Source organism: Hibiscus syriacus, unplaced genomic scaffold (genome assembly GCF_006381635.1).
Source record: "Hibiscus syriacus cultivar Baekdansim isolate YM2019G1 unplaced genomic scaffold, ASM638163v2 tig00111105_pilon, whole genome shotgun sequence".
NCBI classification, from domain to species: Eukaryota; Viridiplantae; Streptophyta; class Magnoliopsida; order Malvales; family Malvaceae; genus Hibiscus; species Hibiscus syriacus.
In genome coordinates, this window is record NW_024062987.1 from 1,548,678 (window position 1) to 1,563,773 (window position 15,096).

Here is a 15,096-nt window from a genome sequence, read left to right on the forward strand (position 1 = left end):
GATGATCTTCGATGCACAATTCCAGTGTCCGACAACATATTTGCTGAATGTATTCAGCTTTCACTAGCTTTCTCCTCACTCTTGATTTTAGATACAGATTTCCGTTGTGCTTCGCTTCTTTTAGTTTGAATCTGGCGAACATACTCGACGACAACAACATGCAACTTCGGAGCAAGCTTACCTGGAGATGGGACGTCAAGGCCGGCCCTTTTCAAAGCTCGTTGAAGATGTTTTTCAGCTGCTTGAGCATGGACAGGGCAATGAGGAGGATTAATGGATCTTAGGATTGGTTTCTTGCAAATCTGCCCACTGTTTAAACAAGATATAGTTCTTAAATTTACTAAGCTAATACATTGCAAGGGTCAGCCTTTGACCAGTTAGGACAAAGAAATGTATTCAAGCAAAAATGTAGTCAGCAAGTATTACAAGGAACACAAACCCAAGTATGGAGAACAGGCATAGATATTAATAGGAGGACAAGGTTATCCGATATAGTGACCAATTAAAGAAATAAAGCCGACCATAAATGATGCAGTTGCTATCTTACACAATAGGAGGAACAATAATAATAGGCATCACCAAGGCGACATCTAAAATTCGTGTCCCCAAGTGCACATCCTTAAATGTTTAAAAATGGAGAGAGCAACAGCAGTGCCTAGTTTTAATGTGTATTTGGCCCAGCTCAAAAATGAGCTTTTCTGCAATAAGAGTAGAAGAGATGTCTTTGGCTCTTAAAGTTCTAAGATTTTTAGTGTATGAAGGAAGCCCATTGAAGTTTTCAGACAAAACAATAAATTAAAGCTTCCTCAAAACAGCTAATGTATTACACTTAAATGAGAGGAAAGAGGAGACTATGAAATAAAAGGTATGATTATTTCTCATATCATATGTTACTTGGACTTGAAGTCTTGAATAGGAGTGTTGAATACATGTGTGTGTCCGACAAGGGTATGGTCAGATTTTTTCCCCATGTATTTGGAGAATCCTCGAAGGTCATATCTCTGAATACAAGTGCCTGACACAAATACCTCAATAAAAAGGAAGAGTCGGAGCAAAATAGCTCATATCCACAGAAGAGTTGATATTATCCCAACTTCTTGAAATATTTTCAAGAGATAGAGGCAAACAAAGCCAAAACTCTCTTCAACCTAAGCAAAACCTTACACCACCAACTACAACTTCATTTTTTTCCTTGTAAATTATTTTGTTATCGTATTGTTTGGGTCATAGCCGCATAGGATTAAGAACCGAAGACCATTTACACAGGAGCATTAATCTTAACCTATCCCACAACAAACTTTTCATGGAAATGCAACCATATGGTTAATTAGGACATATATGGCATTCTCTCTATTAGCACGTGGTCATTCGCATCAACCATAAACTTAAAGACTTCTTCTCCTATTAAATATCTAATCAAGGATCCTCTTGAACATTAGAGAAAATGATGAGAAAGGAAATAAATCACATTCACGAGAATACACCATAGTAGCAATGTCATTTAAATTCATCACATGTTCTTTCACTACAGAATGTCAAAACAACTATCATTATTTCAATTTTCAACACAGAAAGCATATTTAAATTTACGAACAGTCTACCAAGCCAAATAACTTCTTCCATCCACAAAACTAGGGTTGGAAAAGAGAATAGCATATACTTAAATAAGAGTTAAGACTCCATATTTGTTAGAATAAGCTTTCATAGAAGAAACAAAAAAGAGATATTCTCAAGTTCGCTAGCACAAGACTCCTTATGTCGCCGTGCAGGATCAAAATTTTAAGTTCTAAGTTAGAGGAAGAGTATTTCTTATTGAATTCAATTTCCAATGTCAGTAAATCCAAGTAAATAAATGTTTTCAAACATCACAAATTTTAAGCTCTAAATTTGAGTAAACATCAGGAAAATGGGTTTGGAAGTTTACTTCTGAAAAGAATTCTTGGTGGAAGAAAGTGATTTGTGCCGCCTACAATTTGGATCCCAAATCTATTATTTTGGAGAATTCGGTGCCAGCTCGTGCATCGTGGATTTGGAAAGGTGTGGTGAAAAACTTTTTCAATAGTGATGATTTTGGAGAATGTCTTAAAAGGAATATGCGATTGAAGGCGGGGAAAGGGGAAGATGTGCAGTTTTGGAATGATGTATGGTTGGGTGATGTTCCCCTCAAATCATTGTTTCCTAGACTTTATGTTCTCTCAATTAATAAATCGGGTAAAGTGAAAGAGTTTAGGGAACAGAATGCTTCGGGTTGGGTGTGGGACATCCAAATGAGAAGGAATTTGGCTGATTGGGAAGTAGAACAGTGGATGCAATTGATTTCTATGTTGAATAATACCTCTCCTTTTCCCAGTGCAGATGATTGTTGGATTTGGTTAGGGAATGGTGAAGGAAATTTTACAGCTAAATCTTGTATAAAAGCTTTTTATGTACAACGGGACTCTGAGCAAAATCAAGTGAATTGGGATAAGATTATTTGGTCTGGTTTAGCTCCTCCAAGGGTGGAATTGTTTGTCTGGCAACTAGTACAACATAGAGTACCGGTTAAAGAGGAGTTAGTTAAGAGAGGTGTTGCAGAGATTGTTGACCAACGTTGTGTTCTGTGTGGTAGGGAGGTGGAATCAGTTTCTCATCTGTTTCTGCATTGTAGGGTTGTGTGGGGTCTGTGGTCCTCCTTCTTGAAATTGTGGGATGTGTCATTGGTGACTCCAAAGTGTACAATGGAATTTCTAATTTTGTGGGATGATTTAATGACTAACTCTTTGATTTGGAGATTCATTCCTAGGGCAGTGATGTGGTCAGTATGGAAGTGTAGAAATGAGATTATCTTTCAGAAAGGCAAGCTGGATTTGGTTAGATTATCTTTCATTGTTAGATTCAGAGTGGCTTCCTGGTTTAGTGCTCATTTCAAGGATGCGGGTATTCCTCTAGATTCTCTAGTAGGTGACTTGAAAATTGCTGACTCGATTGGTAGATCAAGAACGGTTTGCTCTCAACCTGCTTGCTGGGTTCCTCCACCGGAGGGGTTTCTAAAGTTAAATGTTGATGGAGCGATGGTTTCGGGGTGGGAAAAAGGAGGTATTGGTGGTCTGTTTCGAGATAGCAGAGGTCTATTGCTTCAGTGGTTTTCTGAAGCAGTAGGGGGTGGTCCTCCTATTTTGGCTGAACTGTTGGCTATCAAAAGAGGGATTTGTCTTATGGAGGAGTTGGATTTTGTCGCAAATCAAAGAGTTATCTTGGAATCAGACTCGTCTAACGCTCTGAAGTGGATTCAGAATCCGGGTTTAACCCCTCATTTGCATCTATCCTTGGTGAAGGATATAATTTCACTTTTGATTGGAAAGGATATTATTTTTAGGCATACTTCAAGGGCGGCAAACTGGGAAGCTGATAAACTTGCTAAAGATGGGATAGGGTGATTTTGGTTATAGTTGTGTTGTTTAACAGGAATTGTTCCTCCCTGTTTTGTTGAATGTTTGTGTTAAGTTTTATGTTCTTCCGTTGGAAGTGTAGGAGTTTGTTCAAGCTTGTAATCTGGTTATTATGAATAAAAGTTTTCTTGGCTCTCTTTTCCTCCTTCGTTGTTCCTTCATGTTACTCTCATAACATGGAGGGATTGAAGGAGGATTTTAATGGGGCCTTTCTATCAAAAAAAAAAAAAATTTCCAAGGTCAGTAAATGAGTCCAAGAGCATCAATGTTCTCCAAGATCCAAAAAAAATGAAAGAAAGAAAAAATAATTCATGATTTTGACTACAGTTTAAACCCTAATTCAACTTATAGAAGTGTCGTAACCGTCTTTCGGTTGGGCCCCGGAATTGGGCTTCGACTTGAAAAATAGGGATTGGAGTCGCCACCGACCACTTTAAAACGAATTTAGGTGGGTCGGACACCATCTTACCTGATCTGCGTTGTACCAGAAACGTGTCGAGTTCGGGAGTCGGTTACGGTCAAGGAAGGATTAGCACCCTTGACCCGCCCTTTCGGTACCAATTAATTTGTCGGTTGTCTTTATAGCGAAAATTAGAAAATTTAAAAAAAAAATTTAGATTACTCGATTCGAATTACTCACCTTTGATCAATTGGAATTTCTCTACAAAGTCAAAATTGTTAGGGGAAAGAGAAAGAAGAAAAAAAAGTAAATATTGAATAAATAAAAGGAAGGAAAAAAATAATAATAATAATACAAATATTAGATTTTAAAAGTAACAAATTATTTACAACACATTAAAATTAAGGTAAAAATGAATAACTAAAAAAATGCTAAAATTAAAAAGAAAAAAAAATTAAAGGACTAAATTAAAACAAATTAAAATGGATGGATTAATCAGGTACTAAAATTGAACTGCAAAATAAAAAAAAGTTAGGGGCCAAATCGTGAAAATATATAAAATATAAGTAGGGACTAAATTGATTAAATTGGAAATATGGATGCAAATTTATAGATGGTGACCAGATTGAATTGCGGTTCAAACATTCAGGGACGGCGGAAAGGATTCAAAAATCCTCTATTTGCACTATGGTCCCTCGTATATAAATGGGTCAAGACAGCTTCTAGCCATTCATTTCTCTTATTTTCGCCCGTGTTCTCTCTGAATTTGAGAGAAACAAATCTCTCTGCGGCTCCCTCGCCTGAGGTTGTCCGGCGCCGCCTCCGGCCACCACCGGCGGTGGTTGAAAACCTAAACAAGCCTAGGACACTCTCCTTGACACCCCGAGCGTCGATCCAAAGTCCAAATCCCTCAAATATCCCCAAAACGGCGTAGATCTAAAGTACAAGTTTCGGTTTTTTTACCCCTCTCGCCGGTGTCCCTTCGTTTCTCAAGGCCTTTGGCTTTGTGGTTTCTCTACGTGCTTGCTTTGGTTTGTTTACTGAGAGGCTTCGGCCTTTGGCTTGTATTTTGTGATGATTTTTGTCTGTTGTTGATGGTCTTTTTGTTCGGTTGTGGCTCGATGATGCTTCTATTTTTATGGTCGTTGGTCTCTCGGTGTGGTACTGAGATGTTTTCGTGTTTTGTTCTCTTGATGGGTTCTTTGTTTCTAGGCTTCTGGGTTTACGATTCTTTGGATGTGTGTCTGTTTGCTGATGGCTTTTGTGTGGATTTGGTTGTGTTCAGCTGTGTTGCCTGCTTTCGCTCGGTTTCCGTTCATCCCCCTGTCGGCCTCACCGGGGCTTTTTATAGCCCCGGTGTTGGTTGCTTGGCTCCCGAAAATAACGGGATGTGGGTTGTTGCTTGTTCCGATCTTCCAGTTCATGGTACCGGCCGCCTCGGGATGGTTCAGTCCCGTTGGTGCGGCCGGAATGTGCGCTGGGCGTTGACTGCTTGGCTCCATGCTTCTGGAACCTCCTATGCGGCGCTGTGACAAAGCTGATGTTAGGGTTGTGAAAACCCTAAACCTAACCGGGCTGGATCAGGCCCAATGTTGGACCCTGGACTTGGACAGATCTTAGACATGGACCCTGCACAAAAATAAATGAGAAATAAATAAATTAAAAATAAAATAAATAATAATAATATATATATAAACGTTTTCAAAAACATATAATATATAAATTTTTAAAATGTTTTTTTTATTAAAAAAAACTATATATTATATATAATTTCAAAATGGTTTTTAAAAATTATATTATATAAATGTTTTCATAACGTTTTCAAAAGTATATATTATATATATTTTAAAACGTTTTCAAAAACTATATATTATATAATTTTCAAAAAATATATTTTCAAAATGGTTTTTAAAAAATTATATATTATATAAATGTTTTCATAACGTTTTCGAAAGTATATATTATATATATTTTAAAAACGTTTTCAAAAACTATATATTATATAATTTTCAAAAATATTTTAAAAACTATATAATATACATATTTTCAAAAATGTTTTAAACTATATTTATATGTATTTTCAAAAACAATTTGCAAACTGTATAATATATATGTGTATATATGTATAAAATAAAAAATATAGACGGAAATTAGTGTCTACAGCTGCCCCTCTTTGTCCTTTTTCGTGGAACGAAAAATAGGACAAAGATAAAAAGACACAAATTTTCATTCAGTGGGGTTGAAGAAAAACCCCCTGTCGGATTGAGCTGCGGATGACCCCTCCGTCGTGAAGTCAAGTCAATCTTGAAATGATATGAAATTGAATCGGAATGCGCCTTCTTGTTGCCCAATTGTAGTCAACCTCGGTCTTTTCCTCAGTTTAAGGTCCTTGGTTAAAAATTCGGCTGGAAAATATTTCTTTGACTTCACCATCTGGCTTGACAAGCCCTTGAGCTGAATAAAATCGAACTCGAAAAGTCTTTGTTGACAAATAGCTTTTCTCGACTTAAGCTATGTTGCTGGAAAACGATTTTTATCACTGAGGCACAGTTAACCCAGGTCTTCCTCTGGACTTGAAAATCTCGATTATAGCCGGACAGTAGTGTGATTCTGATTAGAATCGAACTCGACAGTTTTATTGACAGATAACCCTTCTTGCATTGAGCTATTCTGTAAGCTTGATTTGCCTCTAAGTTGAATATAATCGAACTCGAAGGTCTTTAGCAGATAGCCCTTCTCGACTTAAGCTATGCTGCAACCGATGTGCCTTGGAGCTGAGCGTAGTCGAACTCAAAGGTCTTTGCTAACAGATAACCCTTCTAGCCTTGAGTTATGCTGTAAATGTTATGCCCTTGAAGCTGAGTGTAATCGAACTCGGGGGTCTTTGGCAGATAGCCCTTCTTGACTTAAGCTATGCTGCAAATGATGTGCCTTGGAGCTGAGCGTAGTCGAACTCGAAGGTCTTTTGGTCACAGATAACCCTTCTAGCCTTGAGTTATGCTGTAAATGATGTGCCGTTGAGCTGAGCGTAGTCGAACTCAAAGGTCTTTTGTTGGCAGACAACCCTTCTAGACTTAAGTTGTACTGCAAATGATATGCCTTGGAGCTGAGCGTAGTCGAACTCGAAGGTCTTTGGTTGGCAGATAACCCTTCTCGACTTAAGTTATGCTGTAAATGATGTGCCGTTGAGCTGAGCGTAGTCGAACTCAAAGGTCTTTTGTTGGCAGACAACCCTTCTAGACTTAAGTTGTACTGCAAATGATATGCCTTGGAGCTGAGCGTAGTCGAACTCGAAGGTCTTTGGTTGGCAGATAACCCTTCTCGACTTAAGTTATGCTGCAAATGATGTGCCCTCGAAGCTGAGTGTAATCGAACTCGGGGGTCTTTGGCAGATAGCCCTTCTTGACTTAAGCTATTCTGCAAATGATGTGCCTTGGAGCTGAGCGTAGTTGAACTCGAAGGTCTTGGTGGCAGGTAGCCCTTCTGGCCTTGAGCTAAGCTGCAAATAGTTTGTTTAAAAATGGCTTCCCTTTACGGGTCGAAAACGGTCATGATTCTTTCGGTGGTTCCCCTAAACTGGTCTGGGAAAACCTACTGATAAATTCTGACAGCCGGATATCTTCCGTCGTGGAATTGAAATCTGGCTTGAAAGTGTTAACTGAAAAGATGTTGCTCATTGTTGAGTTGAGCTGAACTGAATTTGATCTGAATTGGTTCTCGAACCCATCTGAAATTGGTTTTGAGATCTGTATATATGTAAAGTCGATTGAGGTGTAGCTTCTTGCTGCTGAGTTACACCATTGTTCTTTAAAGGTGCCTGCAAGTCGAGTAGCCTTCATCCTGAAGTCGAAGCTTGACTCTGAAAGCTGCAAAATTATGCATGCTAAAATGATGAATGTAATGCACCTAAGTATGTCTAAGATGCATACAACATGAATAAATTATGTGTTATTTCTTGGATGGAGTCTCGTGCTTTGCCTGCCAATCTGGTCCATGTAATCGATCGTGCCCCATTTGCTTCTCGAGCTTGGGCTTTACAGACATTTCATATCTGAGATTGTTCTGTTTGAAAACGTTTTTCTCCTTTTTCTTGTTTCAGGAGGGAGAAATGATAAAAATGTTGTAAAGTATTATTCGCAATTGAATCAAATTGTAAATGTGAGTTCAAAAAAAATATCAAAGGAATCAAGAGCTCTTTTAATGCTTTCAGAGTTACAAATCTTTGAAAAATGTTCAAAGGGACGAGTCGGCTTTAGGTTGACCTCATTTCTAAGGTTTTTGGTAAAAACGTCATTTTTTTTAAAATATCGCAACATGCTTTGGCACTTTAATTGGGTGCGGACAAAATGACGCAACTAGCATGATCAATTACTAGACCTTTTATCTCAGTCCTCTGAAATCTTTCATTTGTTCAAGCTTTGTAGGCTCTTCCAGCAAAGGCAGTGCAAAAAATATCGGTCTAAAAATGAAATTCTTGAGTGCTCGTGTGTAGTTGACTATAACAGGTGTTCCTTAACTCCCTTAGTCCATTTTACCGAAAATTTCTTAGATAAATTTGATTTAATTTGTCATTATCTGGCTAGCTGAATCCATAAAGCCGGGGTATTTAACCAATTGCCTTAGAGGGACAACTTAACATTATAATCACTCTTTTCAAGTCAACTGAAGGGTTCATCTCATCACAGAGTCTTCAGCCTGACAAGAGCAGTGGAGCAAACACCGAATTGCCAAGTGTCCGAGCAATGTCATGGTTTGAACGTAATCTACTCATAAGGCCAGGGCTTTCAAGTTTCCTCTATAACCAATTGCCTTAGCGGAATAGCTCAGTTTTTACAGATTTAATTTCTTAAGATTGTCAAGAAGAACCTGTTATAGCCTAGGTATTTGTTGAAAGTCAAAAATTTCATCTTTAGAGTTCAATTTTCAAGCAACTGGCCTAAACTGGATTCACATACTCGACTCTTTCATTTGTAAAGATCATCATCGTCATTGAACGTCTTAAATAAAAAACATAGTAATTGTCATATGCAAATGATGCCCCGTGTTGTCCGCATCCTACGAAAGGAAAAGGGTATATTGGTTAATTCCAAGAGTGGGGTATGGTGTTTGAGGGTATATTCTGGATAAAGTCAAAGTCCTTATTTTAAATCATGTTACTTCGTCAAAGATTCGTAACTTTGAACCGTTTACAGAGTTTCTTAATTCAAATAATATGCAAAGAATTACAAATTTGCAAATATGATCCATTGCTTAACATTTGATTAAAATGTTCTTACAAAAACTTGAGAAAAAAAATGGAAGAAAAACAAAGTCAAACAGAATGCCTCAAATGATGAAATGATATTCCTCACTTGGATGCCCCCAAGTTGTTGAAGTCGATCCAGTTCTGGTTACGCATCTTTTGTACAACCCTCTTGAATGCGTAACAGTTCTCAATTGTGTGCCCTGGGACTCCGCCGTGATATTCACAATATGCATTCTCATCATACCACTTGGGGTATGGGGGCTTCATGGGTTCTACTGGATATGGTGACACCACATGGGTGTCAAGAAGTTGCTGGTAAAGCTCTTTGTAGGTCATGGGAATTGGGTCGAAATGTTCCCTTTCCCTCCTGGAATCTTGTTTAGAAGTACCTAACGGTACAGCTGCAGTTGATTTTGGGCTGGAGATTGTAACACCTTTGCTGGAGTGTTTGATGTTATTAACCTCTCCATCCCTCTCCCTCATAGGAGGCTTCTTACTGGCTTCCCCATCCTTAATCTTGCCTTGCTTTATGGCCGACTCAATCATTTCTCCGGCCATAACCAAGTCTGAAAAGCTTCCTGATGTGATCGCCACCAGATGCCCGAAGTATGGAGCCTTCAGAGTCTGCACGAAAAGTTTCCGAGTTTCCTTTTCATCTAACGGTGGATGAACTTGCACAGCCAAGTCCCTCCATTTTTGTGCGTACTGCCTGAAACTCTCGTTATGCTTCTTTTCCATGTTTTGTAGCATAACTCGATCTGGCCTTATGTCATTGTTATGCTTGTATTGTTCCAGAAATGACTTGGCCAGGTCCTTCCAGGTCTTGATATTTGATCGGCTTAGCTGGTTGTACCACCGAATGGCTGAGCCCGACAGACTATCCTGAAAGCAGTGGATCAGAAGTTGGTCGTTTCCTCCATATCCTGTCATCTTTCGGCAGAACATGGTGATGTGAGTGGATGGGCAACTATTCCCGTCAAACTTCTCGAACTCCGGGGACTTAAATTTCGGGGGAAGAACCAAGTCCGGGACTAGACTAAGTTCCGCTGCATCGATTTCATGGTAGTCACGGTCTCCTTTGACTATATTCATTTGGTCCTCCAATTGTTTGATTTTTTTCTCCATCTTCCTCGCTTTTTCCTCTTCGTCCAAATCCGGTACATGGTAATAACCCGGATTGTTCTTAGGGTTGAATACAGAGGACGAGGGCTTTGCTTTTGCAGCAGATGAGTCCCCTCGAAGTTCTGGTAAGATTTCAGGTGAGATAACCACCTGTGGGGTAGGTTGTATAGTTACCCCTTCCGATGAACCTGCCCCAGGCGCACTGGTCTGTTGTAAGCCAACTAACTTGGCAACGATCTGATCAACCAAGGACTCTTGGTTCTTTGTGATTGTTTCCAGAGTATTTCGACTGTTCTGGTTTATTTTGTCTTCTAGTTCCTTTTGTAGTTTTAACATATTCTCCTCGATTTGTGTAATTCTGGCTTCCATCCTCTTCTTCTTCAAACGAGTGTTATGTGGATGGGGTGTGTCCAGTACTTGAGGCGGTGTATCCAGTATTTACTCCTTTTGATGAGACATGTATATATTAGTTAATGTGAATGCAAACAAAATGCACAAGAAATAAGAAATGCAAAATGTCTAAATATGTGATGCATGAAATGTCTGAGGCATTGATCCAAAAAATGTGCCTGTTATTCTGAATAACCCTTATTGGTGACAAAAGTGCTACGTCTGAAGAGACAAAAACTCTTTTTGACGGTACAAATCCTGTACAGCTTCTGACAAATTGATTCGTCTTTTTCACTAGTTGAATATCCTGTCGAACCATTCCGGCTCCTTTGGCTAAAATGTGCAAATAATGAGATGCTTGCCCAAAAAAAAAATCTCGAAAGACTGCATCTCCGACTTTCACTTTCTCGTTCCAAACGAAAGTGTCTTTGGAGCCTTCCATCCAAAGTTTGTCGACTTGTTTTTGGAATTCATCAATTAATGGTCTGCAGCTTAGCTGGGGTTCCGCCACTTGTTATCGTAGTTTTCAAAAGGAGTTTCTGGGCCAGCAACATTTTCCTCGTCTTGCCCCTGCAACCTTTGCCTCTGAGTATTCTTTGACCACGGCTGTACTTCTGAGCTTTCTATCTCTTTGTATTATAACCCCTTTGTCCATTAATACAAATTATTCATGTTTAACAAACACATTTTTTTGTGGATCAATACCTCGTTTTAATGATGCGAATGATAAAAAAAATGCCAAAGAATAAAAATTAAAGGAGGAAGAGAAACAGAAAAGTTAGTGAGATAATGATGATAATAATAAAAATGATGAAAATGAAAAGTCTTACCCCACATGATAATCTACCCGAACATGCTTAATATTCCTACACAGACATGATTTCTATCTCGCATGCTAATTTCAAACAAATCCTAGCCGCATGTTTGTCTAGTTCGCATGCTTTGAACAGAAAATAAAGCAGGAAAAACAGCCTAGGGTTTGGAATGAGGTTTCGGGGTGGGCTCTAATTCCCTGTACTCTCCCGGTTTAGGTTCTAAAAAAAAAAGGTACTCGAGTTCTCCTTGCCGGTGCCCCCTTGGGCTTGCCAGACCCTTAGTCCTAAACCCATCACAGGCTTGTGTGGACTAAGTTAAACTCGAGAGGACACATTCCCTTATGCCCATACGGAGAATAAATTCACACGAAGGCATAAGGTATATGAATCCCAAAGGTTACTTGCTAGGCCCATACGGTGAATAAATTCACACGAAGGCGTCGCTTTCACCCCACTTAAAAGGGTTCGGAGCTCGGGTATAGAGCTAGAGATGACAATTTTGAAAAATCTGAAATCATTAAAAAACGTTAGTACAACTATTTATTTGAAAAAATAATCAAAGATAAATAATAAGAATCGAATAAATAAATTAAAATTTAAACTTGTAATTTTCGCTAAAAAAGACAACCGGAAATTAATTTCGGCCTGACTCACTTACCGGTCCCTAGTGGAGTCGCCAAGCTGTCGTAACCGTCTTTCGGTTGGGCCCCGGAATTGGGCTTCGACTTGAAAAATAGGGATTGGAGTCGCCACCGACCACTTTAAAACGAATTTAGGTGGGTCGGACACCATCTTACCTGATCTGCGTTGTACCAGAAACGTGTCGAGTTCGGGAGTCGGTTACGGTCAAGGAAGGATTAGCACCCTTGACCCGCCCTTTCGGTACCAATTAATTTGTCGGTTGTCTTTATAGCGAAAATTAGAAAATTTAAAAAAAAAAAATTTAGATTACTCGATTCGAATTACTCACCTTTGATCAATTGGAATTTCTCTACAAAGTCAAAATTGTTAGGGGAAAGAGAAAGAAGAAAAAAAAGTAAATATTGAATAAATAAAAGGAAGGAAAAAAATAATAATAATAATACAAATATTAGATTTTAAAAGTAACAAATTATTTACAACACATTAAAATTAAGGTAAAAATGAATAACTAAAAAAATGCTAAAATTAAAAAGAAAAAAAAAATTAAAGGACTAAATTAAAACAAATTAAAATGGATGGATTAATCAGGTACTAAAATTGAACTGCAAAATAAAAAAAAGTTAGGGGCCAAATCGTGAAAATATATAAAATATAAGTAGGGACTAAATTGATTAAATTGGAAATATGGATGCAAATTTATAGATGGTGACCAGATTGAATTGCGGTTCAAACATTCAGGGACGGCGGAAAGGATTCAAAAATCCTCTATTTGCACTATGGTCCCTCGTATATAAATGGGTCAAGACAGCTTCTAGCCATTCATTTCTCTTATTTTCGCCCGTGTTCTCTCTGAATTTGAGAGAAACAAATCTCTCTGCGGCTCCCTCGCCTGAGGTTGTCCGGCGCCGCCTCCGGCCACCACCGGCGGTGGTTGAAAACCTAAACAAGCCTAGGACACTCTCCTTGACACCCCGAGCGTCGATCCAAAGTCCAAATCCCTCAAATATCCCCAAAACGGCGTAGATCTAAAGTACAAGTTTCGGTTTTTTTACCCCTCTCGCCGGTGTCCCTTCGTTTCTCAAGGCCTTTGGCTTTGTGGTTTCTCTACGTGCTTGCTTTGGTTTGTTTACTGAGAGGCTTCGGCCTTTGGCTTGTATTTTTGTGATGATTTTTGTCTGTTGTTGATGGTCTTTTTGTTCGGTTGTGGCTCGATGATGCTTCTATTTTTATGGTCGTTGGTCTCTCGGTGTGGTACTGAGATGTTTTCGTGTTTTGTTCTCTTGATGGGTTCTTTGTTTCTAGGCTTCTGGGTTTACGATTCTTTGGATGTGTGTCTGTTTGCTGATGGCTTTTGTGTGGATTTGGTTGTGTTCAGCTGTGTTGCCTGCTTTCGCTCGGTTTCCGTTCATCCCCCCTGTCGGCCTCACCGGGGGCTTTTTATAGCCCCGGTGTTGGTTGCTTGGCTCCCGAAAATAACGGGATGTGGGTTGTTGCTTGTTCCGATCTTCCAGTTCATGGTACCGGCCGCCTCGGGATGGTTCAGTCCCGTTGGTGCGGCCGGAATGTGCGCTGGGCGTTGACTGCTTGGCTCCATGCTTCTGGAACCTCCTATGCGGCGCTGTGACAAAGCTGATGTTAGGGTTGTGAAAACCCTAAACCTAACCGGGCTGGATCAGGCCCAATGTTGGACCCTGGACTTGGACAGATCTTAGACATGGACCCTGCACAAAAATAAATGAGAAATAAATAAATTAAAAATAAAAATAAATAATAATAATATATATATATATAAACGTTTTCAAAAACATATAATATATAAATTTTTAAAATGTTTTTTTTTATTAAAAAAAACTATATATTATATATAATTTCAAAATGGTTTTTAAAAATTATATTATATAAATGTTTTCATAACGTTTTCAAAAGTATATATTATATATATTTTAAAACGTTTTCAAAAACTATATATTATATAATTTTCAAAAAATATATTTTCAAAATGGTTTTTAAAAAATTATATATTATATAAATGTTTTCATAACGTTTTCGAAAGTATATATTATATATATTTTAAAAACGTTTTCAAAAACTATATATTATATAATTTTCAAAATATTTTAAAAACTATATAATACATATTTTCAAAAATGTTTTAAACTATATATTATATATGTATTTTCAAAAACAATTTGCAAACTGTATAATATATATGTGTATATATGTATAAAATAAAAAAAATAGACGGAAATTAGTGTCTACAAGAAGAAATTGCATTCAAGAAAAATAAAAAATTAAAAAGCAGAAAACACATAAAAGTAAAATCGTAAAAATATAGAAAAAAAAACAAACCTCTTGATAGGAAAATTACAGCCTCGATATAGGATCTGATTAGAATCCTTTAAAATATGTTTAAGACAAAACCGAGTCAACGCCATCGCTTTCTCTTTGCAATCTGAAATCTGACACTTCAGACGAAACCCTAACTTATTTCCATCGTTTTCTTCGTCATTCTTCTTCTCGTCTTCTTTGAAAGGGCTCTTTCCGTAGAGCCAATAGTATTCCTTGTAGTCTCTCCTGACCCCCTCCATTAGGCTCCAGTAGAGAGATTTGTAGTGCCTCGCTATCTGCTTGATCCGCCGCAACCGCCGGCGAAGCACCTCTTGTCAGCTGAGAAACTCGGACTTGGAGAGGGCTAAGTCCTCGTCGGCGCCGTCGATGGTAACTTCATCGCCCATAGCTGGCGGTGATACGGTGGTGCTGAATCGGGAAATCGAGTTGGCGCACTTTTTTAAATTTAATTTATTTGAGCCTTACGAATATGTTATCAGTATCTGTCCTATTCGTGGTGCTAAGTCGGTGTGTTTTCTATAATGGGAAAATTAAACAGTGCGACACCTTAATATAAGATTAAAATTAAACGTAATCAGTTTTATTATTATTTAAATAATAAAATTGATAAAAAGAATTATCTAAAATATTATTAATTTTACCTAAAATATCTATTTTTAACATTTCCGATAAAAATGTCCAACAATAATAAAACCGATAGAAATA

At 38.1% G+C, this 15,096-nt stretch overlaps 1 protein-coding gene across 1 annotated transcript; it reads right to left on the bottom strand.

The window, feature by feature from the left end:
• Positions 1 to 53: 53 nt before the first annotated feature.
• On the bottom strand, positions 54 to 14,799 carry LOC120154088 (INO80 complex subunit D-like). The gene is made up of 2 exons (XM_039165923.1): positions 14,392 to 14,799; positions 54 to 309 (listed from the first exon to the last, which is right to left on the bottom strand). The coding sequence occupies exons 1-2, from the start codon at positions 14,628 to 14,630 to the stop codon at positions 54 to 56; spliced, it is 495 nt and encodes a 164-aa protein (XP_039021854.1). The 5' UTR covers positions 14,631 to 14,799.
• Positions 14,800 to 15,096: the final 297 nt, after the last annotated feature.

Coding starts and splice junctions, on each gene's coding strand:
- LOC120154088 (XM_039165923.1), bottom strand. CDS start 14,630: ATGGAGGGGGTCAGGAGAGACTACAAGGAATACTATTGGCTCTACGGA. Junction 310..14,391: donor TGTAATTTTCCTATCAAGAG/GTTTGTTTTTTT, acceptor TTGTTTAAACAG/TGGGCAGATTTGCAAGAAAC.